Source organism: Myiozetetes cayanensis, unplaced genomic scaffold (assembly GCF_022539395.1).
Source record: "Myiozetetes cayanensis isolate MyiCay16 unplaced genomic scaffold, myiCay2020 scf3, whole genome shotgun sequence".
Lineage (NCBI taxonomy): Eukaryota > Metazoa > Chordata > Aves > Passeriformes > Tyrannidae > Myiozetetes > Myiozetetes cayanensis.
Window position 1 is genome coordinate 69,236,050 of NW_026087521.1, and position 27,318 is coordinate 69,263,367.

Consider the following 27,318-nt stretch of genomic DNA (forward strand, 5'->3'; position numbering starts at 1 on the left):
TATAGAATTTATATATAATTTTTATATTCCTATTAAATCTATCAATTAAATAAATCAACACCATGTAACTTTTACATTATACATTATTTATTGTTGTATTTATATTTTATATTGTTATCAGCTTATAACTTCTATTTTACAGAATTTATATATAAATTTTATATTCATATTATACACTATTGTATTTGTATTTTAATGTTATTTATATTTTGTCATCTGCTTATAGTTAATTTATATTTTATATAATAAACTTTAATGTTTATATTAAATATATCAAATTATTTTATTATGCAGATGTTATCTAATAATATGAGATTGTATTTTATATGTTATTTATATTTAGTTACCTGCTAAATTACAGAGTTTGAACTCAGAAGCAAGACACCATCTGTCTTCTTTCTCCAGACACAACTTTCTCTGGGTTTTAATTGTTTCTCTTTAAATGCAACAAGCTATTTGTAAACTAATGGACTGCAAAACAAACAAAGACTTTAAATTAAGCTGATGTTGGTCCAGTTAGAGAATGAACAAGCACCTCTCAAACTCCAGTGTAGTTCCCTTAAAATAAGACACCTCAGAACTATCATGAACATTCCAATGAAACAAACACATTCTGATTTAAATTGTGAATTATACTCAAGAAAGCTTAGGAAACAAGGTAACAGAAGAAACTGTGGTTTTATTTTAGAAAAAGGAGACAAAACTTGAGCTGTGCCCAACAGAAAAAGTGGTGAAGGTTGATTTAAACATAGTTAATAGAACTATTCCAACACACAGACCATTAAATTCTTACACATTCTGGTAAACTATGTTTTGCAGAACATCCTATAATTTTGTTTTACAAAGTTTAAAATTACAAATGGAGACGATATAAAACAGATCTTGCACATTTTAACTGTAGTTAGAGGAACACTCCCAACTTCTCTTGCAAGTTTGAAGACACGACCACACCAGAAAGGAACAGAAAAGTTGAAGTAGAATAGCACCAGATTTCTGGAGTATGGAAATGGACAACCCAGCAAGTCCTCCCCTGCTCCTCACCAGCCCCAAATCCATCTTAATTCTGTAAAAGGTAGCACTTCAAGCTTAAGGAAATCAGAGCTGAGGCTCTGGAACCTTTGCACAGCTCCCTGGATATTGATACTTCTACTAGGTCTTACACAATTGCTGCTTCCAAAAGTCCTGGAAAACTTCCTTTGGGTTACACCTCACCGGGACAGGGGGGACAACCTTTTTTCCTCCCTCCTATGGCAAGGGGGAAGTGAAAGAAAGAAAAGAAAAATCTCTGAAGTTGGGAGGGAAAAATACTGAGAATGATTAGAGACGACCTAAACAGCACTCACCACGTGCTATACGGTGATTTTTGTTAACATCTTCTGTAAAGTTTAACACCTTCTCTATTTACTGTTTGCTACTCATCACAGCCACTACTTTACCTACTTTGCAATACTTAGTCAAGTATCAAACCTTTCTATTCAGAAAAAGTCCCCTGAAATCACAACCTGTACCTGTTTACACGTCAGGGGAACGTGCCCCATTTCTGGTGTCTTTTTTCCCTTGAATTATTTGAAGAGGGAAAGAAACACAGAGGAAAAGAACTGCGAAATACACACCACAACTTAGAGTAACACTGTTCCTACAGCATCTCGTGCAGACAACTTTCCACAAACACAACAGTATCTTTAAACATAAGGCAAACGGGCACTGGAGGCCACTAAAAATTGGTGGGTTTCCCTTTAAATGCAGTAAAAGTCCCAATTTCATTTAAGTGCTATAAAAGTAATCCTAACACACAATAAACAATTGTATCTTTAAAAAGGTTTTGCTGTCGATGCTCGTTTAACAATCTGTTGACAGGATTTACATTTTTATGCTGAAAGTAAATTTAAAAAAAAAATTATTTCCAGAGAGACACTGTTAAACTACAAGTCTTACTACGGTTGATTGAGCTGGTGCTTCAACAGAATTATAATCTGTCACTTAGTATAGCAGCCACTGTTTTTATAATCCTTAAAACAGTAAAATTCCCAAGGCAGATTTGTCAGGAAGCTGTAAACAAGTAATTTTCCAAGACTTATTGGCAATAAACAAAGTGACCTTCAGTCCTTCAGGGTTTTAAATTTCTCTGCCAAATTGGAATTTTAGAAAGTGTGGAATCTGCTTCCAAATCAATACTCTGGAGCAGTTTGGAAACTCGTCTCTGAGGAAGAGTCAACATCTATGTCCAGCGCAGACTCATCAGGATTTGGGAGGAAACTGGGATAGGACTTTAGGTCTGAATGCTCCTGTATTTCAGCAGAGGGATTTTTCATAGCTGAGTGAAGGAAGCAGGAAGATTCCCAGAGCCAGCTCTCAATGTGTGAGGTAGAGTGAGGCATTTTAAGGTGGCAGTACGAGGAACGAAACTCCACAGTGGATGGGACACTTGAACATTTCCTCAGTGATGCACAATCGTCTTTCCTGGGTAAAGAGAAAGAAAAGAGTGCAACAGCGGTGGGATTCTCAGATTCACAGTGAGGTTGTCACCCATTCCCACACACACAGTGCTGCAAAGTTCAACAGAAATAAGAAGTCTGAAAGGCCAAATCTCACCCCCGCTTGGTAAGAGAAGACAATTAAGTCGAGGTTTCTCTTCCACAAAAATAGAGGTTCCTAAAAATTTTCCATCATGTGTCTTATTTTAATCCTTCCCAACCATCTTACAAGACTGTCCTCCTTATTTACTTTTTAACTCCTACAGTGTTTCCTGTCCAGACTCCCAAGAAGCACCAGAAAACAGATTTGAAGCGGTGAGAGCTCTTTTTGTGTTACCCTTGAGAAAAAAACATGACATCTTTTTGTAAGAAAGAAACTTGGCACTTCACCTGGATGCCCAGAACAGTTTGCTTTTAGCCTGGGAATAAACTGTCCCAGCAATCCGACAGAGCTGCTCTTGCATCCATCGAACATCAGCAGGCATGTCAGGAAACCAGTTTACTAACCTACAAAAAAGGGCCAAAAAATCCCAAATCAAAATACATTTTTTACAAGCAGTAGATCTGATCTGCGTTTTATTTTTACGTCCCACGTCCCACCATCCAACACAGCTTCCGTTCTCCCCAGAGTTAACTCCCCACCAATGTCCCCATTTCTTCCCAAGGTCCCTGAATTCCCCTCTAGCCCACTCCTGTCTTTCCTTCACTGCACCTCCTGAGGGCCTGACCAATATTCCTGTCTCCAAGTCCTCCTCCTGTGTGGAGGGAACTTTCTGGTCAGTGGAAGAGGAAGGAAGAACAAAAGAAAAGCACAAGGGAAGGATAAAGAGAGGGCAAAACCAGAACAGTATCTTACAAATGTATTTTTTTTTCCTTATGCCACCCTTAAAACAAGTCAGTCAGATCAGAGTGGGACAAGGAGGAAAGCCTTACAAAAATCTGTGGAAAAATCTGGCTTCCCCATCCACCAAAAATGGCGCAAAAGCACCAAATCAAGTGGCACAAAACCAGAACACTTCACTGGAGTTCTATGTGGTTTCATTTACAGAACATCTGATTTTTTCAATTATTTTCTGAAGATGACATCTGCTGCTAAAGGACTGCAGTTCTCTCAGGCTTAGGGTTCACAGTGCATTCATTTAGCATTTCTCCTTTACCAAAACTGAAAAACTGAAAAACAAATCAAGCCCTGTTTCAAGAGCACAACTTCCAGTGTGAACCTACACAAAACTGGTAAGAGAATTTATATGGTGAGTAGACACTGGATTTCAGTCCTGACTTCATAAAGGAGGACGTGAACTACCTGGATGGAGTTCCTGAGGAATTCCTTACCGTAAAGCAACGGAGTAAGCAGACTCCACTGGGAGTGTGTATGGCAGCATCAGGTAGGATATCACCCTCATTGGGAAGAGTTTGGAGAACTGAGCATAGAATCCATTCTGTTCCTTACAAGCTTCCTGCAGTGCTTAAAAATAATGAGTTTGGGAAAGATGTTAGACTTTTTGAAAGCAGTTTAAGCAACTTTCTCAAGGTTATGCAATCTTCAGTTAATGTTATCAAGTGTTACTGAACAAGGCTCAGATAGAAAACAAAAGAATTAATTCAGGGCATTGTTACCATAAACCTCCTCTGTGCTACTTTAAAAAATGGTATTACCCAGAGCTTTTAAGCAGTAAGTCTAAGAATTAATTTAAAAATAATAAAAATCAACGTTTGCCACTCAAAGTTGCAGGGAACAGCCTGAAGCACAGACCTTTCCGAAGTCGGGGAGGCAGACTCTCAAATATGCTCTTCTCCAAAGGCCACGGGCTGGGCTTTAGCTGGTCATTAAGCACTTCCATTTTCAGAGTTTCTACCCCGTTATTTTCTGCCAGTTTTCTTTTCTTCACAAGGTCGGGGTGTTGTGCAGCCTCAGGAGGATTTCTTTTTGTGAAGGACAAGTGGATATAAATTGAGTCATTCAAGATACCTGAAAGAGCCAAGAGCTTCCACTTAGGATTGATCCACTGGTCTCCAGAGCTCCTGAACAGCACCTTTGTGTCCGCACAAAGACCTATCCCGAGGGACCATTGTCCACCCAACACCAAATACATCCCACAAATGTTTAACTCACTCTGGTGTGTGATTAAAATTCTTTTGAAGGTTTAAGGTCTTACTTTAAAAACAGGTTCTAAAGAAAAGGAAGAGAGTCAACAGCTAACTGGAACTGCACTGCAAACATACAGTCATTCACCAAAGTTGTTCTCCTGCAAGAAAGTAAAAGATTTAAAGGAGAGGAGGAGAACTGATTTAACATGTATTTGAAAGGGAATACCTAAACCACATCAGGTATTTGGGAAATTTGACATGGCAGGTATCACGTGGGTACTTTGAGGCGTTGCTGTAACAGGGTTGAAAAGGAAAGCAAGTAGGTTACAGTATTGTTTTCCAGGTATATCCAAAGCACAGATCTAAATCAACACCGGTTGTATTGCAAAACTGGTGCCAATTAAGAAATAGCACCGATAATTACCTCAGAAATAAGCACTAGATAATGAGTACTAAGTGGAAAATACAAGAAGGGTATTTATACTCTATTTCCAGAAAAACATTACAAAATTATATAGGTAAAAAGACCACCAAATTTGAGTAGGATCCATGCCTACATACAACAGAACCTGTATCCTACTTACAAGTACTACCAAAAGACATGTCAAAAGAATATACAGTGAATTTAGCAAAAAAAAAAAAAAATTATTTGAAGTGTCCCAGATGGGGGAAAAAATTAATTCCTACAGTTGAAATAACAAGAAAGGAGAAGCATAATGAATGACCTTGGAAAGGTTATAATTATCACTGATTAAGCTCGATGCAAAACAAACCTGTGACAGAACAAAAACAAAGTTGATCACAGGATTAGGAGTGTGAAAAGGAGGACAGCAGTGGGGCAAAGAGACCAAGGAAAAACAGCAAGGAATGTCAGATATTAGTGTCAGATATAGGTGGAAATATGCCCACAGGAAACCTGTGGGTGCAGGGCAGCAACAAGAACCATCTCAGCACGGGCAACCACAAATTACAGACTCTTTGTGGAGCTTGTGCTTTTAATCACCTGGTAAAAGGTAGAAAGCAGGACTCTCATTAAATATTAAATAATATTACTGTAGTAGTGCAAACATCCCATTTTCATCCCCATTATTCCTCTATCTGACCCAGTACCAATTTGCTCCTGCACCCAAAGACTACAGGGACTAATCATATTTAACACGTGGTTACTGTTTTTAACTTGTTTGTCTCAAAGCATGCAAAGCTTATTATTCTATTATTAATATAAATTAAATATATTAATACATAAAATATATATTAATTTATATTATTAATATAAAACATGTTAATAGAATTCTAGGAGTAGAGCAACTTTCAATTCTTCTTCCTAAACTTATCAGGGTCTCAACAACTGCTCCATTACAAGTCTTCTGAAGTCTTTCACGATACAGACTAAGGATTTTCCTGTGACTGAATTTATGTTGTTATTAGAGAGCTCCCAGTTCTGAACTAGCAGGAATTCACTTGGATAACAGCAAATTTCACAGGAGTGGGAAGCAGTAGCCTATTCCCATCCTTCACAATTAACACAAAGGTAACTAATAATATGATTTGCCTAGAATTGGAATTCCTTGGTAATTTCTTAATTACTTAACGTTCACGTCACAAAATTTGACAAACCCCAAAAGTTCAATTTCTGTGTGGCAACACAACTTACCTCAGGTGAGAAGTTGCCACAGTTGTGGTTTCTACAAGAAATAAACTTACCATGATCCCTTCTAAAGCCTCAAAGGCCTAGTCCCTTCTCAGCCACACACAAACCCCTGATCCCTTTTGTTTGTTTGGTGGATTTTTGTTTAGGGTTTTTTGTTGTTGTTTTTGTTTTTTAAACTCAGGTTAAGACTATCATTAATAATTATCTACAAGTTTAACATACCATTCTCTTTCAAGAACTTAAGAGCATCCAAATATCCCTGCTCACAGATCTCTCCAAGCACCTGCAAACAGAGTAAATGAGTCAGGCAAATAAAAGGAGTTTCAGCTCGAGATCAACAGTTTCAAGAATGGAAGGTGGATGGAAGTGGCTTTTCACTCTTGTAAGAAGAGCAGTCAGAAAAATTACTTCTCTGCTGTAGCTTAAGCTTATCCCAAGCCACTTAGAAGGTTTGTTTTCATTTTTTCAACTTCCACAACAGCAACTGAAGAGCATTTCCCTCATCAGATCTGCAACTCATGGCACTTAAAAGTTTAAAGGCAACTTGCCTGCAACAAGTATTAACTGAGAACTTCACAAAACCATGAACCTTTAGAAATTCTTCAGAGTTCTGAAGCACCCAGTTAGCAGGTAAACATGAAAGGACTACAAACTAACAGCTAATAATTCACCAGTGTTGATTTCCTGACAGAACCCTGTGGTAATTCCCAAATAAACACCGAAAGCCGATCACAGGACAAGCATTTTGAGTCTAAGAGACTAAAACCAAGGAGAAATGGAGGCAACACATGAATGAAAATAGAAACAAGAAGAGAAATGTCACCAGAGAAGTTTAGGTGAGTAGATGGAATGCTAAGATTCCTGTACCTTGATGAACTACATTTAGGGAGTGACTTACCTTGGGCTCTGGTGGAAACAGGGCTTGTGTTAAACGATAAAGGTTCCCCAGACTGAACTGGATGCTGGTGTTGGTCACATTCATCTCATGGAAGTTGGCAGACTTCCCCTTGGGGCAGATGTCACACTCCCCAGCGAAAGGGGACACAGTGATGGTGTTCTTGCACTCGTAGTGAGGTAAATTGTCACTGATCCCTCCATCCACATAGCGCTGCAAAAACCAACAGACATAACAAGTCTCAAAAGGCTGGCAAGTCCTAAAAAAACATTCCTACCTGTAGTTCCACAGGTATTCTGTTTGGGATTTTCTGCATGGCTATGAAAGTGCATTTTAAAGATCATAATGCTACACAGCACGCAGGGGAGAAGCAGCACAGCTGTTCTTCTCTTCCTCAAAGCAGAGCACCAACCCAAGAGCTACCAGGGCACATCTCTGGGAAGAACACCAGTAAAATAGCAGCTCCACACTCCAAAGCTCAGTTCCAACACAGTAACCATTCAGTTAGAATGAGCAGCTTAAAGTTACTCTCAGAATTTGACATAAAAGTATCAAAAACTTTTGGACATTAAGAAATTGCAAGTAAAACGGACATTGCTTCAGAAACCTTGCCAACAGGTGTGGGTCTCTGTTCTGCTGTGACTGAAAGGGCCAGGTTATGCTTTTGTCTCCTCTGCACTGAATTGCCCATTGCTGTAGTTTTTAGTGCATCACCTCCTGAGACATTTTAAGATCCAAGAAGCAAAGAGTTGTGTTTTGGGGTAACTAATGCACAGTGCAGCAGCTGCAGTGGCTAAAGACAACCCTTCCACTTGCTCAACAGCTCACACTCAAAAAGCTTCACAACTGGGAATTAGACACACCTACTGAGCATTATAATCCCTAATGTCTTTTGTTTTAAACTATACACACAGGAATGCCAAGCCAGCAAACAGCAAGACACTACAGAGTTTACATACTTGACACTCTGCTCTCCTTAAGCCTGTAAGAGTCATGCCAACCATAAGCAACTGTGTTATTCTTACCAAGTTACATCCAAAAATACCTCCTAAGCATTAAAATCATATCAAAACAATTGCAAAGATTAAAAGGATGTGGTGCTTCCTTCCTTTCCTCAAAATAAGCCCAAATAAAGCATTATTTGTCTGGTTTTGTACCCTGAACTATGCCTTTTAAAATAACATCGTCGTCTGGTGACCAGAACTAAATAGCCAGATTAGCCTGGATCCACCTAAACCTTGGATTCAGTCCAGCTTCCTTGTTTTTATAACACCTTTAATCTGGAAGAGTTTAAGGAGACATATAAGGTTTAGAAGTACAGATAAAAACAAAAAAACCCATTCCTATACAATTTCAATCACTTTTGCTTAAATTTCATCATGAGGAAGAAAATACATTTCATGTGTGTTCTTGAACTTTTAGTACTTCCAAGCTGCCTTGAGAGCAGCCTGTAACCAACCACTGTTAAAGATGTTTAAAGTTTTCCTTCTCTCCTCCCATCTCCTTGGATAAGGAGACCAAAGTTGGAGGGAAAGCAACTGAATGTCACTGCCTTGATTTGAAATCCACCTCTGCTTTCAGACTGTAATTAAAGCACCTACAGCAAACCATTCTGATTTTACTGCAGTTCTGGTTTCCTTAACAGGGGATTTCAGAAAAGTCCAATATGTCTATAAAGTATTTAAAGGTTTGCAACCAGCAGATCCTGGGAAGTAACAGAACATACCAATCTACTGACATTTTACCTCTGAAAAGCAAACTTCCTTACACTGAACACAAATGCCAGAAGACACTAAAAAGCTTTGTTTACACCTCACTGAACACAGAAGTTTAATCCAGTTGTAAGGCAGATCTACCCACAGCCAGATCATGCAGATATACAATAAACTACCTTGCAAGATTTTGTTTTTCAAACAAAATATAGGCTTTCATATCAATTTTGTGGGTGAAAGAGCAGCACTTCCTTCAATAAATATTTATCTATAAGTTAAATACTTGTTATCTTATAATAACCTCTTCTTTTAATTAATGCATCTTTGGTGGGGCAGAGAGAAGCAGCACGTGTGTGTTGAAATGTATTAACAGATACTCCACATATTCAGTGTTTCTTTGGTTTTTGAGGAAGTTGTTACAGCTACAGGACTAAAATCTCTGATGAAGGTATTTATTTTACGGTAGGATAACCGAAACAAGACGGTCTGAACATCTTCAGAATATCCAGAACTACTTTTAGATCTTAACAGCAGAGACTTACCACACCTCTAAACGACGGTGGAATGAGGCCACAATAAATAGGGACAAATGAACTACAGATTAAAGCCTGTAAGAAAATAAGACCACATAAATTAAAGGTTAACTGTTCACCTGCTGACATCAATACTTTTTTAGATATTAGCAAAAACAACCAAGCAACCAAAAAAAAAAAATATCCCCAGCAAGAACACTTGATTAAGAATTGGGGAAAAACCCGAGACTAAGTATTATTTTAAACAGGATGAGGGTATTCCACATCTTTTTTAGAATGTAACCATATTCCATGTTAAAAAAAAAAGACTCACTAAAAGACCATTTCTGGAAATAGTAATTAGCAAGGAAAAGTTTATGATCATTCACTCAAGTTATACACTACCTGAGTGATCAAAGTAATAACTGGGAGCATAAATATCCATGTCCTGGGCTCATATTAACAGATACATCTATAGATATATAGATCACATTTGTAATAGATATTAAGAGTTTTAAAAAGCAATTTTTGACTGTTTTTTGATCATTTATTTTGTAAGAATGACTTAAAAAAATGCTTATTCACTCAGGATATAGTTCCATTAGATGCAATGCACTTTAAAGGCATTTATCACTTCTATGATTGATCCCTCACACCTTTTTCAGTAAAACAGTTCACGTGGACTGGGGAAACTAATATGTGAATTTAGTGTAAGAGAGCCTGAATTCCTCTTTAAAATACCATCCAAGTCACAAAACATCCTAAAATGTTTCAAGTGGAAATCCAACAGATGGTGTTAAATTTAGATTAAGATTACAGAAACTTCTACAAGTTGCCAGAAATAAACATACCTGGATAACTTCTTCTTTAGAGTTAAAATTGGATATCAGTGCATTTTTGCCATCTGATACTCTGGTTAGTGAGATGCAGAGTCTGCCCGACGACAACTGGTGAGTGTTCTCTGGAAGATTCCTCATCAGCCCATCTCTAATTATCTTTATCACATTAAAGGAAGGATGGAGAGGACCAAGATTTCGCTTTCTGGCTTCTTTGGCCAATGCCAGAACATCTGCACAGGCTTGAGCTGAAAAGAAAATGCATTTACTTTAAGAACAGAAGATATGCCAAGAAAACAAAACCCACACTTGGGACTAATAAAAGCAGGTCTAGAGCTCCACCTTATCTCTCTGATTGCTAGAATGAAAATTCAGGAGCTTTCTAATGGATAAAATAACTAAGAGAGTTTAGGAGTCTTCTGAGAGGAAAAAAAAATAAATCACTTGAGGTTTTCAAAAAGAACTCTTGGTGAAGACTAAGTTATCTAGATGTAGATTCTAAGTGTAAAACACCCACATAAGAAGCTTCCACTAGGCATTACTCATTCCAGAAGCACATTCTTTAAAGAAAACCAAGGATAAGCACACGTGTATGGTCATATTCCATATGCAACATCCATAAAACCCTCCAGGATCTGATGCACGGATTTAATCTCCACAGGATGTCTGGTGAAGAAACAGATCAAACCACTCCAGAACACATGACTGTTCCTGAAGAACACTAAACTCACCTTGACACTGAGTCACAGGAGGAACAGCAGCTCACCCACCTGCAGTGTTTTGTCTGAACTTATAATATCACATTTCTCCAGGGCACACTTTGAGGAAATTGCCCAATAAGTTTGTCAACTTGGTAGAAGAAAAGGGGTGGGGAAGAAGATCAAAGTACCAGGTTATCACCCTGAGTGATAGGCTACAAGGTCACCTAAAAATACTTTCAGAACTTATATATTTTATTATAATAGACTGGATTCAATTTATCAGGTTAAACGTGAGCACTGCCCTGGAGACAACTCTGCTTAAGCCTCTGAGTTCTGATGAATTTCCAGCATTATCTTCCTACAATGTTATTTTTTCCCCTCTCAAATAGCAGCATCTAAACACTGATCATTCATAACCAGAAGTCTACGTTCAACAGAGTATCTCTGAAAAACTCTGAGGTATCAGACAACATTCCATTTTTACCACCGTGACTTTTTTCATTCCGTTCTCCCAGATCAAAGCCTTGGGCCACAAATCCACTGACCCCATCCCAGAAGACAGCAAACAATTCACACACAGCTCACTGTTCATGGCCAAATGTGTGTTTATTTTTGCTCACCCACAAAACAGTTGCTCAAGTCCCAGCCTGACAACTGAAGCTGTTTCCAAAAGCAGGATTTGGACAGTTCTAATTTTCACGCATTCAGATATAAGTTACCACCTCTTTTTTACTTTTTAATTTAGCAACGCTCAACCTTCCAAAACTTCCTAAAGAAAGGAATGAGGCATTTTACAGGAGATACTGAACTACCAGAACTCTGGCCAGGAAGAGCAGCCTTGGAGCACATGTAGTAATTGCCTTTTGCAAAATAAGGACACTTTTTTAAAACTTTGGTAAATTGTTTGTTCTAAAATACAGACCAAGAGCAAACAAATAAATATGCATGTTGTCACTTCTCTGCCAGGTCCTGACACTGTTCTTCTGGACATCATCCTGTCACATTGAAGCTCAAGGTACTATTTAAGTTTGAAGCATGAGAACATCTTCACTGATTTGCACTGCAGCTGTATTTCTGCAGAAAAAATAACTAAACCAGTGCCCTCTATTAACCTTGTATTGTCATTATTTATCTCTCACTGTAAAAAAAGTATCAGCTCACACTATGAACACCCTTTAAAGGGCAGCAAAACTGGTGACCTCTAACAATTTTGGTTTGAATTCCTCTCATTTCAGCTTCTTCTCAGATGACAACTACCCATCAAAATGAAATTTGATTTAGCAGTTTACCCATCTCCTCCGTGCATAAGAATTTCTACACTTGAAGGAGTCTATAGTGAGAAAAAATAAGGCGAAAAATTATAAATTTTGATTATTGGAACCTATTTCAAAAACAAGAAGAGCTCCAAAGCAAGACAGTATGTGATATTAAAACACCAAAAATTTAAAAAGTTGTTTATTAGTTTCAAAGTATTCCAACTTCTTGTCCTTCTGCCTTCTTTCCTCAACAGGACTAAAATATAGTTACATTACAACAGAATATAATGAATTAACATGGGAACACACACTGGTGTATTCCAAAATAGGACCTTCTCCAATAAGGACCAAGGGCTAGAGCTCAAGCCAGACCTTGGTATACCTGTTTTATTTTTGAAACATGGGAGAGCTAAAGAAATTAGTGTTCCTATTAAATGTGAACTGTTTCTAGTTATATTTCTATATTCCTACTTTTAACTGCTATGTAACTATTTATTTGTTTCCCACAGAGTAAAACCTGACGTTGTATTTGCAGCCTCCAGCAAACCTGTTCTCTTTAGTGTCCCACTAGAATGGATGATCACAGCACTTTCAAAACACCAGATTCTCCAGGACATCCATGGGAGATATCTAACAAGAGGAGTGCCACTTAACCATTCCAGTTTGGAACTGCCTGGGATGTTCTTCATCCTCAAAAGCAGTCACCTCTAAGCTTCCCAACCTCGCCCCAATACAACGAAGGAAAGCACTCTGTCAGTCTGGAAAAGCACACTTTGTTTTTTCCATTCTATGGCTAATTGTTACTTTGATTGAAATTTGAAACTCCACAGACTGTTTGCCTATCCAGCAGGTAACATCGAGCAAAAAGAAAACCCTTTATTTAAAATATGCTCTTCAATTTTAGCCACAACCCTCGTTCACAAATACACACTCACTTCGTGGGCACCAACAAACTGACTAATTCAGGGCTGGGTCCAGTCAAGTCCAAGGATGGAGGTCCCAAAAACTTCCATTATTTTACAAGCCTCATGGTAATTGTCTTTTCCTTACGCCTCCTCTGAATTCACCATGTTCCAGCTCGTGCCTGCTGCCTCTCATCCCTCTGCTGCTCATCTCTGAGGAGATTTTGGCTCTGTCTTCCCACAGTAAAATGCAACTGGGAAAACACAGAGGACTTACTTACATCTGGAACTGCAGGGACAACAAATACTGCACATCAAAGTGTATCAGAGTAAGGGAGGTGCACAATAAAAACTCATTAAATACATCATATTATTATTACACATACTGCTTCTTTAGAGCTTATTTACAACCCTCTGCTTTCACAAGCTCACAGAGAACTACAACTGAAAACTCAGAATTAGCATGGGAATACCTTCCTAAATTTTATCAATTTACAATGATTAACAGATTTTAGGATGTGGTTGGCTTTGAATTGTCTTCCAACATTCCTAAGTAATGCTTTTTTTTTTTCTTTTTTTTTAAATTTCCAGAAGAAATACATTTGCCCATGAAATCCTCTACCTTGGACAGTGATCACACACATGTAAGATATTCTGTTAGTTAGAGGAAAGCAAAAATCTCAGCTGGTGTATGAGAGGGGACAGACAAAGCAGCAACTTGAAGTCTCCAACTCTCAGTGATTAAAATGCTGGAAGATTTAAAAGCTGTTACTAACTCATACTGTCAGGTAAACAATATACATTTTCTGTGCTTAAGAGCCCTTCAAATATTTAAAGCAGCTTCCTTCTTAAATCATTTACAGTGACAAGGCTTAGAACTGGGTATGTTCTAAAAATAAACAGCTATTGGGGGAAAACACGGTATTAGCCTCATAATAAGTGTGCTGTGTCAGGAAATTACAGCAAAATTAAATTAAGAAATTTAAGTAGCACAAGTTTCCTGCTAAAGCTTTGAAGAAATTAAGCCTATGTGCTAGGGCTCAGTGGTTAAGCAGCAGGGACAACAAGCATTTCACAGCATTACCCTCGTGCACCCACAGAGAACTTCTGTTTGGTTTAGTCAAAATAAATACTTACTGTTCTCCTCATCCTCTAAGCAAGATGAAATCTTAATTTACGAGACCTCCTAGTTCTAAACCGGTCAAAGGCACCACTAGCAAAAAGACTGTTAAGTCATGACCTTGACAAGCTTTTACTGGGTGGATTTCTTGAGTTTAAGAAGAAAGCCATTTTGCAGGTATTTCATACAAATTTTTAAACTGCACTCCAGCTACTACAATAAACACCTTGATATTTGCACAGCTTGTATCAAGCTGGCTTTAATGTCTAATTCACTACATAAATGCGTGTTTGGGTTCTCATGAGCCCTGAATAGGTAAATGTATTCTAACAGTAGCTATATAACATTTATAGTATTTATAAACATGTATAACAAATATATGATAGCATAAATGCACATAATACATACATATTCAAGAGGAACATATATATATTATTATTATATATATATAGTAAATATATATAATCAATAAAAGGTATACTTCTCCTACTGCTGGAAAACAGCCACTTGTTTCACAAGATGGATTATATGTAGTTGCAAACCCGCATCTTGCACCCAGTATAAACACAAAACAAGATTAACTCTTATTTAAAAGACAATTAAAATCAGTGATTTTAATCAATCCACCGTTCCTAATCGCACACCTGAGCGACCTTTGCAACATACACTGGGCCCAGATTAGAGAGGAAAAGCATGTTAAAGCTAACCTAAGCCCTGACCTTAACTCTCTGAGCCTTACCCCAAGAAAGGAGCAGCTTTGGAGGAAGCAAGATAAAGCCAACCCGACCCTCCACGTGCAAAGGTGATAGCGGAGAGAGGCTCGATTTCCTAACGCAGCGCAAACACTCTGTTTACAGCCCGGGACAGGCTGGGCCGGCTTGCCTGGGACGGGTGTTGGGCTCAGCTGCCTCCCCTCCCGCTTACCTGGCTTTTCATCCCCGCACTTTGCACGGGGGTGGGAAAAGCGGCTGGGACCGCCCCGGGGGGCGCAGGAGCTCCTGGGGGGAGGTGAGGGACACAAAACCACAGACCTGGGGGCGAGGGACACCCACACTCCGCTGTCCTGCACCTGCGGGTCCAGGGATGGACATGCACCCCCTCATCCCCTGCCCTACACATGGGGGTCCAGGGATGGACACGCACCACCACGCACCGGGGGCTAGGGACCGGCAAACACACACCCGAAGATCCAGGGACACACAAACATCCCCCTGCCCTACACCTGGCGGCAGGAGAGGGGAGGGAATTCCGACCGCTCTGCTACACGAGACTTGGGACTAAGGATCAAGCATCGCCCAAGACCATTCCTTGCGCCGCGTACCGCGTCCGGATTTAATTCCACCGAAGGGAGCACGCTCCTTTTTAGGGGCAGAACACGAGAAACGGGAGACTCGGAGCCAGCTCCGCATGGAACGGACGGGCAGCGCAGTCAAGCGGTCCAGCCCAGCCTAGCTAAGCCCGGCCCTCCCCGACCCCGGGACCGCTCCCACCGCCCCTGCCACCCCCCGGCCCCGCACAGCCCCCTCCTCACCCAGCGAGCCTCCCCCGACGAGCACGGCCCCGGCGAGCGCGCCCGCGGAGGCGCCGTAGATGTGCCGCGCGTCGCGGATGACGTGCGGGGCGCGCTCCTGCAGGCAGGTGGCCGCGCCGATGTGGTAGACGCCCAGGAAGCCGCAGCCGGCGAAGGACACGCTCCAGCCGCCCTCGCGGTCCAGCATGGTGGCCGGCGGGGCGCGGGGACACGGCCGGAGGGCGCCGGGACGAGGACAGACACTGCGGACAGGGCGCGGCGGCCGCTGCCCGGCGACTGCGCGCGCTCCCGGCGGCGCCCCGCGCGTTACCCGCGGCCGCGCCCCCGCCGCCGGCCCGCGCCGCAGCCAATCCCGAGCCGCCGCCGGGTGGCCCAAGGCGCCCCAGCCAATCCAAGCGCGGCATGCAAATGAGGCCACGCCCCGCCCGGCCCGGCTCAGCGCAGGGCGCGCTCCCGCGCCCCACAACGGGGGGGGGGACCCGCACCCAGCGACCCCCGGAGCTCTGGGACACCGCGGTGCCATCGGTCCCCCAGCCCCGCCTGTGCCCGCATTCCCACCCTGCGGGGCCGCCTGGATGCTCACGGCCCCCGGCGAAGCGGTCCCGCGGGGCGCGGGGCTCGTCCCGTCCGCCCCCCCCGGCACGGCTGGAGCGGTGGGGTCCGGGGGATGGGGAGCAGCGCGGGTCGAGGGTCGGTGGGATGGGAAGCAGTGGGGTCTGGGGGTCACTGGGATGGGGAGCAGGGGGTCCAGAGGTCCCTGGAGTCGATGGGATGAGGAAGAGGGGAGGGTTCGGGGGTCCCTAGGGTCGGTGGGATGGGGAGCAGTGGGTCCATGGGATTGGTGGGATGGGGAGCTGGGGGGTCCCTAGGGTCGGTGGGATGGGGAGCAGTGGGATGCTGTACCGGCAGCCGGGGTGGGTGGGGGGAACACGCCCTTCCATCGGAAGGTAGGAAAGGAAGGGATTCTGGGATCGGCCCCGCTCCCTGCAGCCCGTGGGAGGTGCGGGCTTAGCAATTATCCTGATTATCCGAGGCTCAAAGGAATCCACCATGCCAGCAGGTACAACCATGGGTGTTCCGTGATCTGCTGCAAGAGCGAGCACTGCTTAATAATCCTGAAATTTCAAGAGGAGAAAATTCGTGATGATAATAACACCAGGTTTACAACAGGAAGATTACAGAATAATCTTTCAGTTTGCAGTTTAAATCTGCAAGCCATTCTGCGTCAGTGTTCATTTCACAGGCAGAAGTTCAAGTAAAGCAGCAAAATGTCATCTGAAGTCTAGAGACCTACTCTAGGTCCAAAGATTTCAGTAATACCCAGCTGACTGATGCATCAAAAGCTGGTGTCAGGTACTGCTGGACTTCCAGAGGTCTCATAATGCCATCTTAAAGCACCTGAAAGCCTCATACTTGGAGCTCTGCAGGCTTATTTTGCTAATTCAGGTATTTCTGTGCAATGCTGTGTTGCAGACCAGAGACATGCCCTAAATGTTGCTCTGCTCAAATCCTCTGAAGTCTTAAAGGCATCTGAACACATCCAGGCAGGGCTCAGCTCCCTGTAAAAGAAGGCAGGTTGCCTCTGCTGAGAGGAACTGGCATTTGTGTGTGACGCCACAAATCCCAGAGTTTCCATCGGGCTCTCTGTAATGCCGGGGGACGCTGAGCAGCTCAGAGGGAATCCACAGCAATTACCTTGCCCAGCAGGGAGCTCCCCGGGGCCTGGCTGTGAAAATAAACCCAGAGAACGGCCCGTCTGAAATCCTCCTGAGGATTTAATTGCCTCACCCAGGGCTGCAGAAAGCCTCTTCAGCTCCTTGCATGCACCGTGGTGTTGTGAAACATCTCAGAAGGGTCTGAGGGAAAAGGAAGGTGTGGGAGGGATTGAACCCATTTCAGTGTGCAGGGGAGGAGGAAGCTGAAAAGGGAGATGAAAGCACAGCTCACACTTCTTAGGAAGAGTCTCATTTCATAAAAATGTGCTTGTGACTCCTGTATTTTTTCCATTCTCTTCTAAAGGAAAGGGCCAGCTCTGCTGTGTTTTGTGTTCTCTCCACGTGTGCTCTCATGCTGTTTACTCGGAGCTTAAGTGTGGAAGAGTACCATTTCTTAATTCATGTTTTGGAAAAGAGACACTGAGGTGTTCAGAGAGGGATATTTCTGGACATCCACAGAAATCTGACAGGGAGAGCCAGTGAAATGGCAGGCAAGCAGGGGATTTTCAGAACATTATCCCATCAATGGTTCCGTCAGTGCTAATCTCAAATTTGCTGGTGGACATCAACTCTGGGTTTTTTTATCTCTATCCTGTCACTGTAAGGCTGTTCCTGGACCACATTTCTCAGTCAGGAGGAATCTTATCTCTACTGTAAAATGATACATGGACAGTTCATAACCATCCTCTACTTTGTCCTTTTACATTGGTATCTCCCAATTGTCACTTACAATGTTGAGAGTGCTAAGCTTTATTCCCTGCATCCCCCATTCTTTGATTCTCAGCTTCTCCAGATGCCTCTGATGAGGAACAAAGGCTCCCCAACACAGTCCTTGCTGGGGCAGCTGAATCACTAATTCTGATTATTTGTATTATGATGAGCTGATAAATCCAGTTCCTTGCCCAGCTCAATTTATATCAGTTTTTTTTATAAATGTGTTGCAGTTCCTCAGTACACAGCACCAAATTTGTTCCCAACACTGGACTCCCCTTTCCTGCATGTGCAGGGTCTGTTTGTATCTCCTTGGGTTGCTTCACATAAAGGATCTTGCAATTTCTTCCCTGCATCACCTCTAGATTAGCAAATAATTAATTGTGAAAACAAACAAACCCCAAACAAAAATACCACAACCATCAAAGCAAAAACCGCAAACAAAAACAACCACCAAAACAAAAACCCCAAACAAAAAACCAAACAACTACCAAAACAAAAACCCCAAACAAAAAAACCACCAAAACAAAACCCCCAAACAAAAACAAACAAAGAAACCCCACACACACAAACAAACAAACAAACCCAAAGCAAAACCCAGAAGGCGAGGTGTATTTAGACAGGATGGATCCCATTTCCCTTTCCAAGAAAAGCAGCTCTCTCATCAAAAAGGTAGATTAGTTTGTCACACTAAACCTTTGCAAATCACTGGCTAGCTCATTTCACTTGAATCTCATCTCTCTTATCTCCAGGCCTACAAAGATGATTGTTCTTTTACCCCAAACCCATTTTAATCCCTTCTTTTTCTTTCCTTTTTTTTTTTTTTTTAATCACATTTTTCAGTGTATTCATTTAACTCCAGTTACAGGTTTAGCTGGACATACAGCTGTTTAGGATAAAGATCCTGTAGCTAGCTCTAAAATTCGGAACATCTGAGAAATCTGATGCAGCCTCATCACAAGCACCACCAACCAATCCTGCTGTAGTTCTACAGGATGCAGTTTCTAGATAATCTTGTTTATATCAAATATCACTACATGTACTATATATGCTGCAACCTGCGTTGCAGACACATCTTAAATCTTTTACTGAATCAAGTCCATAATAATTTCCCCAGAATTCCAGGAATATGAAGTGGGGTCTGAAAGGCCACATGATAAAAATCAAATATAGCTTGATGGGGGTACAATCTACCAGGAAACTTGCAAAGTTCTGTAAGCAGACAGTAACCCAGCCCGGTGTGTGGCACGTAAATTCAACAGGCACACCTTCTGTCTATCGTTTAACCACCCTTAATCCTTTCCAGTTAGCAAACAGGATAACTATTATATAGGCATGCCAATTTCTTGAGACATGGATTAAATCAAACTGTCATAAACGAAGAGAAATACTGATGGTGCACTCAAAAGTGCCTTTAACTCATTAGAAGAAGGGTAAAATTAAATACTAGGCCAGCTGAAGGTATATAATGGATAGGAAAAGGAGCCACATAGGATGGAGCACCAGCAGGAGGTAAGGAGCTGTACTGGGCAGGTGACAAGTCATCTTGGCCAGCTGTGAAAATCTGACAACAGTTTCTGTCATCAGAAAGAGCTCCAAGAGGTGATTGCTAAGCCCTGCTTGGAAACAGGAAACATTTTCTGGGGTCAGGGATTCATTAGTAATCCTTGATCTCTCCCTTTTCATAAAGCCTTTGAAAAGAGTTTGATGTATCGTGGTACCCATTTGCATGGGGGAGGTGGGAAGGGACACAAGTAGTGAAGTTGGCCCAATATTACTCAGCAAGGCTGGTTTCCAAGTTGGAGGGAAACTCAGATTTACTGAGTGCTAAGCCAGATCCATAGCCTAGAACTTCTCCAGAAGGATAACAAAGTACCTACTGCAATTTCTGGAGCCCAGCAAAGTTGCCAGTACAGTCTGTCATGTCTGTGTGGCCTCATCAAGTGACTTTATCAAGTGATCGTCTACCTAATCTAAAAATATCAAAGCCTTTCTTCTGCCTAACACCCCTCTGGGAATGCTCTACTGGGAAATTTTTCTGAAGAAACACAAGGCATTGGCTGGCAAATCTTAGGTGCCTTTTGTGAATAATGCATAATAATAATAATAATAATCTTGTTCCGTGATAGAAAGCCGTGCTCTCCTCTCCCTAAAAGGATCCAAAGAGCAAAACCAAAGCCTTGGTTACACTCCCTTTGAGATCTCTTATATGGGATGCTGCAAGTTCACTCCTCTTGTTTCAGTGCACGCAGGGGAGAAGGAATATGAACTCTGCTGTCTTTGTTACTCAGGTTAATTCCTGTTTACGTTCCCCTGAAGATGCTAATTTGTCACAGAAATGATAATCAATTATAGATATTAATTCGATTCCTTTTGTATGATCACCCTACCTGGGCTAGATAAGGGAAATCTTACTGGAACAGAGGCCAGAAGAGTGTTAAGTAGCTTTTGGTGTTTAAAATGCATGAGGAACCAGAGGGCAGGAATGGAGAAGTGTTGGGTTACAGAGGGAGGTGAGCTGAGGACAAACCCAGACCATAACCGGGGCAAGGAATCCATTGCATTCCTCGTGCCATGGCCCCATGTGAACCACTGACTTCCACCTCAAGGCTCTGCACTGGGGAGCAGGGACAAAGAAAGGACAGTGACATTTTCCTGCCAAAATAAATCCTAGTTGTTTTTAGTCTGTGTGCAACATCAGCTGAAACACCCTCGCTACACAAACCTCACAGAGAAACCACACTTGGCACAGAGCATCACTCCTGTCCCATTATTGGCTTCAAAACAGTGATATCCACCAGCAAAGACACAGGTGGGGACTTTTTCCTCTTTGCTTGTCACATCATGGCCCACTAAGCTTTCAAAGGTCTCAAGTTCAACTCCTCTCAGGTTTCTTTGGCAAGAGGTGCAAAGCAGGCCACCTCAGTGAAAGCTACTGGCCTGCTTTTCCCTTGGGCCTGATTCTGGCATTTGGGTAAGGATTTTGGGGCTTGGGTTAAGCATCTGGTGATTGCATTCCTACAGCTTTAGACATTTGGAAGAGTGATCTGAAAATGTGGTTTCTACACATCTGATACAGTAGGTGATGGCAGTTGGAGCAACTTTTGGGCAAAGGGGAAGCAGCTATGAAGATCTGTATGAAAAGGGCAATAGAAAACATAAAACCAGAGAGACAAAGCAACCTCTGGTGCTTTCCATAGGCTTTTTCCAAAGGAAAAGAAAATAAAACAAAACCCAAGCATCCATTTTCCGATACGTTTTGCTAGGATCCAACACTAAGCAGAGGAAGACCCTTACATTCTGTGGGACATGGCTGAAGTATGGGGGCTGTAAGTCTGGCTTTGGGGGAAAAAAAAATCCCTTTATGGGCCCTGTTTAAACCTGTGTGTTCTTAGAAAACTGGGGACTTCATTTTGGAAGCTGTACCAGCAGTACTTTTCTCTGGTTGCTTTGTGTGCCACTATTTGGTTCGTAGTTTCCTTGTGTAAACCGTTTTGTGGCTGCTGCTGATTCTCCGAGCACACAGGAGGCTCTCAGATCCAGGTGCATCCCCTGTCCTAAAAAATTCTGGCTGTTGAAATGCTAATTCAGCCGCCAGCCCTTGCTTACTCCGGGCAGTGTGGGAGGGAGAGATGATTCAAAGCATGTGCTGACGAACAAAACATACCGAGCGTGCATTTGCCCTCAGCCCATTTGTTTGCAAACAGGTCTCTCTCAAGAGCAGACAGCGTTTCAAGTGACAGCAGGGAGGGGAGAGCACCATGGAAAAGGCACATTTGGCATCGCTGTGCTGCTCGCCAGGGCCTGGTTAATCCACAGGGCGTGTCATCCACTCACCAGTAATCAATAATCACTTGATGCTAAAGCACTGGGAACAGTGACCAAGTGCTGTGACAGAGGCTTGCTTTGGTAATTACTCCAGCACTCAGCATATTTTCGTATCAGAAGGTGTCTGCAAACCAGCATGACTGGTTCTGGTAGGAGAAGTAAAGAATTTTCCTGTCTTGGATTTCTTGGTATGATCTGTGTTCTTCCTTCTCAAAGTCCAAGAGAAAAAAAAAGTCCTGAGAGTTACAATCTGCTTCTCTGGTCTGGTAGCACAGACATTGCCTTTACTCTTCATAATTTCAAAACTATTGCATGGAACAAGTAGCCTAATACTACTACCCATGAACGTGGTCCTTTTTTTTTTAATTTTAAATAGATCTTTATTTTTGTTTCATAACTGTGTGGCCTGGTATGTATGTGGCAACAGTTTATTGCAAAAGATTCCATGCAGCTTTATTTATCTTGCTAATGAGCTACAGCAATGACCAAGCCCAGTGCTAACCTGCAACCTCCATTTAAAAAAATTATTTATTTATCCTTTTGAAGGATATGTTTTTGTTTATGACAGAAAACTAAGAGAGAAAGAGTATGGCTAACAAGCTGTGGGGGAAATTCAGATGGTCTCCAGAGCTGGGCTTTTCAAATCTTGCCTTGCAGACCAAAGGTTTCTTTTCTGTTGTAAGAGGGCTACTGTTTTCTCTCTTAAGCTGTGTCACTTCTACATTAACTATATTATTATTGTTAATTACAATTATGAACGTTGCTGTATCTAGTAACTGCCAGGTGGCAAACAATGTTGCTTCCTTAAGACCTAGTATGTTGTTACAAAAGGCCTAATAATCAGCACCTTCTAACAGTTGCTGAGGCAGATTCTCAGCAAACTTTGGTCTTAACCTAAGAAAAGGATTGAAACCTTTAATAGTTCTAAAGACAAGGTATTTGTCTTTCCAGCTCTAAGACCTATTCTATTTAGGGAATTATTCTAGAGATAGATATGTACATAGTGAGCACTTGCTCTGGCAGAATGTCTCCCAAGAGTTATGATGCATTTTGCCCCCTTGTCTTGCACACAGTGATCCATCAGCCACGAAACACACAGGAAGATCCTTTTATATTCACCTACTTGCAGAGGTTCCTATTCTGCAGAGAAACTGGGGACACAGAAAAAGCTGCTCTGTCACCCAGCCCCCCGCCCCGCCAAGAGGTGAAAACTGGTGAGAAGAGTGTGAAACCAACATTTGTAATAAAAGGAAACGACTGTTTGTGTAAACAGAGAGCAGTAAGCTGCTTAGCCATGCCTTAGCCCCTTCTTAACATCTGAAAATGCCTAAGAAATTCTGGAGAGGAGATTATGGAGCTGAACATAGGTGAAGATGTTGTCAGCAGAGTGTGTGGGTGGGATGTAAACACACATTGCATAAATATAGGCCTTTGCTGGAGTAGTCCTGGTTCCCTTGATTCTTTAAATACCAGGGATTTGAAAGTCTTGGATTTTTTTTTTTTTCCTTCCAGTTGGAGAAGGGAAGAAAATGACACCAAGCACTTACACCTTGCAGATGGGTAAACCAAGGCACAGGCTGGGTGACAGAACCACGCAGTGCCAGCATAAAAGGAACAGGGACTTCACACACGCACACACACACACACACACACACACATACACAGGAGTTCATACAGCTTGTCTTGCAAGGCACAAAATTCCAGCGAGCTTTTGGGCAACACCACCAACCTAGGCAGTGTGTGCCAGCCCTCTGCCACCCTTGGCTGGGCTCACAGGAGCATCCCTGCACAGGAGGCTGGGTGGAAGAGCTACACTGCCAGGAAATATCTTTTCCCCCTCCTTTGTTTCTCTCTTTTTCTCTACTTAAACCATTATTCTGCTGCTGACCAGCTCCCCACCCACGGAAAAGCTTCCTTACAGCTTATGTAAGCCGGGTGACCTGGGCAGAGGCACTCCCTGGCACGTCGCAGAGGGCGAGGGAAGCGGAGAGGTCCGAGGTGGTTGTGTGTGCTCCCTGTCTTCCCTCTCCTGCCGCTTCTCTGACCTCAGGCTTAGCCATCGGCTCGATTCACAAAGACAAAAGCCAGCAGCCTGCGGGTTAAAAAGCGGAGCTGGTTCAGCAAGGAGCAGGAGGCAGCCGGTGGGCTGGGGCTGTCAGCAGCCTGAAGGTGGGTTCAGTGCGGGGAGGCTGTGGGTGCTCAGGCACATCTCCAGCCTGCTGTGACCTGTGGGCAGCCCAGGCTTCCCCCTCCCGGGTGTGCACAGGGCACAGCACAGGGCCAGCCACAGCTGGTTAGTGGGTCAGACAGACTCTGGCATGGGAAGAGACTGACATTCACCTCCCCTGCCCTCTGCCCTTCCCCAGAAAACCAGACTGGATCTACCCTCAGTTCTTCCAGAAGCCCAGCCTTTTGCAGTTTGTCTTGTGCTGTGGCAAGAGTGACCGAATGGTGGGGGCTTTTTGGCCTGTCCGTTCCAACCCCTCAGTCTGCTCCCTGTACACACCCCAGGCACACACACATGCCCCTGAGGTGCTCCTGATGTCTGAGCAATGCTGCTGAGGACCATGCTGTTCACCATTTTTAACCATCTTAAATTGTGCACAAAACAGAAACTGTCGTCTTCTCATGCCTTCCATGCACTGGAAAGGCACAAAATCCTTTTCTCCCCTTCCCTAATCCATTCTAATTTACTAATCCAGACCACCATGTCACACAACTCACCATTCCCCCCACTTCTTTCCCAGCTGCTGAGTGCTGGCTTGCTGTAGGAAACTTGGCTGTGGAATCATGTCAGTCATCTTATGAAACAACCAGACTCTGATCTTAAATCCCAGCTGGTAAATTCAGAGAAATTCTTAACTTCAACTTTACCCACAGTGATAGACTCTTCCCTGACTTGTCACGTGAAATTAATATTACTCCAAAAATAAAAGTACAATGATGGTCTAAATACTAAATAATTTCAATGCTGACTTTGGTCAACCCAAGAAACAAGGTTTGTTTGCTTCAGTCAATTTCAAAAGCAAAGAATAAAAGTTTAATCTCACTGGAGCCAAGTTCTGAATAAGAAAATTCCCTCATTCCATGCACCCCTTTTCCAGGGGACCTTCTCCCTGTTTGCCAGCCTGCTGCTCACCGTGCACACACACCCAGGCAAAAAAGCAGTCCCTGTTACATTTAGCTGGAATTGTGCTCCTCATTTCAGCAAAAGATGGTGTTCAGCAGATCAGCCCCTTCTTTGCCACCTCTGAAAGGGGATAACATGTATTTTACTGCACAAGAGATGAGGCTAATACTGATTATTCCCCTGATATTCACAACGTCACAGGAAGCGGGTAAGGACTGTGATACATGCAGGCAGAGGATTCACCCTCCTACAGCAAGTTCCTACTTTCTATTCTCCAAACTCACAGTATTTTCCTCCTACCAGACCTAAAGTGTTCCATCATCTCTGTGGAAGGGAGAAGATAATTTACACCAGCTCAGAAGAAACACCACTGCTTTTCCCCTCCCACCCCAGACGTGCAGAGTCTAAGTGAAGATTAACCGGGAGACTCAGAGGGAGACAGAATACAGGTAGTTGGGATAAGCAATCTTATCTTTAGATGACCTCTTTTAATCTCATTTGTTGCCAAGATCAACATAAGCCCAAGTTCTGCATATTCAGAAAACAAAAAGAAAATGCCAGCAGTAATCTTTATTTTGCATTAAATTTGCCAAGCAGAACCAGAAGCTTAGCATGATTTCATGGGGGCATTTCAAAGCTCAGCTAAATAATCATGCCTTTTACACAGGAACTTTCAGTGTATCCTCAGGATAAGCTGTTTCTCCAGTCTAATTTGATACTTCTCTACTCACAGACTTCCATGTGGCTTCGCCTACTCCTGTTATACCACAAAAAATAATACATATATATGCTCACACAGAGAGCAACTAACAGCATAAGCACCAAAATATAACTTTAGGTCTTTTGCTGCATTATAGGTTTATAGGTTGAGGTGTTAGTCCGTCACAAACTTAGCATAAATGATTTAAATACTTAGACACACTTGGTGCCTGCTTACATTTTCCAGCCTTTTTATGAGTACCAAGGAAATGCTGTTCATGTGGAGCCATGGAAATCCAGGCTCCAAAGAGCAGGATGCACTCTCTGGAAATACCAAGTCTCAGTCACGATTAGCTGCCACCAATGTGAGTAACGACCTGTCTCAGTCCGTGCACACCAGCTGTTACTGGGCTGTTCACTCAATTTTGGCAAGTCTCAGATCACCCCCTTTGCTATAGACAAGTGTGTAGGAGAACATGCTGCAGTGTTTCCACATCCAGAGCTCTGCTGGCATCCACTTCGTGGTTGCATTTTAACACCTCACAGTTGTTGAGGTTGAGGTATGTCCAGGAACATAATTAAGATTATAACAGGGAACAACAGAACTAAAGGTTCCCCTTTCTATTTGCTATCCAGATGTGACAGGAGGTTATTTCTCAAAGATGTCCTTGCCTTGAAGTCAGAGTTGAGGCTCACTGGGGAGCTGGCCTGGGGGCATGTCTGTCAGGGCAAGGCAGCCAAGGGGCAGGGTGAGGGGCAGAGACAAAGAGCCCAGCGTGGGGAGCACTGTCTGGGAGACACCGGGCTCTGCCCTCGGGCTCAGGAAGTCACGACAAAGCAGGGTGACTCCTCATGGCCCCAGGGAGCTGAGCAAGCTGCAGCACCTCCTCAGGACTCACCTGCTCTTCCCCATGACTCACTACAATTAACAACTGGAAGAGAAGGAGACACCACACCAGGACTTCCTCTTCCTGGCGTTACAACTGCTGCCACTTGTGCCTCTGCCTGTCCTTGAATGCCCCCCTTTTCCTCGCCCTTCCTGGAATGCCTGGCCCTTTTCCTTTGCCTTTTACCCTCTGCAGGCAGCAGACCCCTTGCCCTGTTGCTGTAACACCAGGCAGCACTCCAGCCTTCCTCCAGCACATGCTGCAGCTCTGCCCCCATTAATCTGCCCACCATCTGACAGCAGACCTTCTATACTTTCAGGATTCATCAGTGAGGGATTAACAGCTGGACCTTCCCTGAAAACTATGGGGGAAAAAAGTTCACATGCTCTTTCTGTCAGGCATGGGATTTGAAAGGAGATTATATGAAACTGAGTTTTACAAAGTGACTGGTTGATTTCTCTGTGTAACAGCAGATTCAAAGGAGCACTGAACGTTCCCTCTGTATTCATTATTATTAACACTGTTATAATAATAGCATTATATATATTATGTATTATTAGTACATCATGTGTAGAAAATATAACATCTATTTTTCTCATTCTAATTTTTTTGCCTTCCTTCACAGAGAAGGAATAAAAAGCAGAGTAAGACCTAACTGCTCACACCTACT

The 27,318-nt window shown here is 42.7% G+C and overlaps 1 protein-coding gene across 1 annotated transcript; it reads right to left on the minus strand.

Moving 5' to 3' along the window:
- Positions 1-659: 659 nt before the first annotated feature.
- On the minus strand, positions 660-15,893 carry LOC126644915 (1-acylglycerol-3-phosphate O-acyltransferase Pnpla3-like). The gene is made up of 9 exons (XM_050324778.1): positions 15,679-15,893; positions 10,184-10,416; positions 9,363-9,428; positions 7,112-7,321; positions 6,436-6,496; positions 4,228-4,443; positions 3,807-3,939; positions 2,865-2,981; positions 660-2,460 (listed from the first exon to the last, which is right to left on the minus strand). The coding sequence occupies exons 1-9, from the start codon at positions 15,863-15,865 to the stop codon at positions 2,169-2,171; spliced, it is 1,515 nt and encodes a 504-aa protein (XP_050180735.1). The 5' UTR covers positions 15,866-15,893; the 3' UTR covers positions 660-2,168.
- Positions 15,894-27,318: the final 11,425 nt, after the last annotated feature.

Coding starts and splice junctions, on each gene's coding strand:
- LOC126644915 (XM_050324778.1), bottom strand. CDS start 15,865: ATGCTGGACCGCGAGGGCGGCTGGAGCGTGTCCTTCGCCGGCTGCGGC. Junction 10,417..15,678: donor CGTCGGGGGAGGCTCGCTGG/GTGAGGAGGGGG, acceptor TTTTCTTTTCAG/CTCAAGCCTGTGCAGATGTT. Junction 6,497..7,111: donor TGTTTCCACCAGAGCCCAAG/GTAAGTCACTCC, acceptor CTCTGTTTGCAG/GTGCTTGGAGAGATCTGTGA.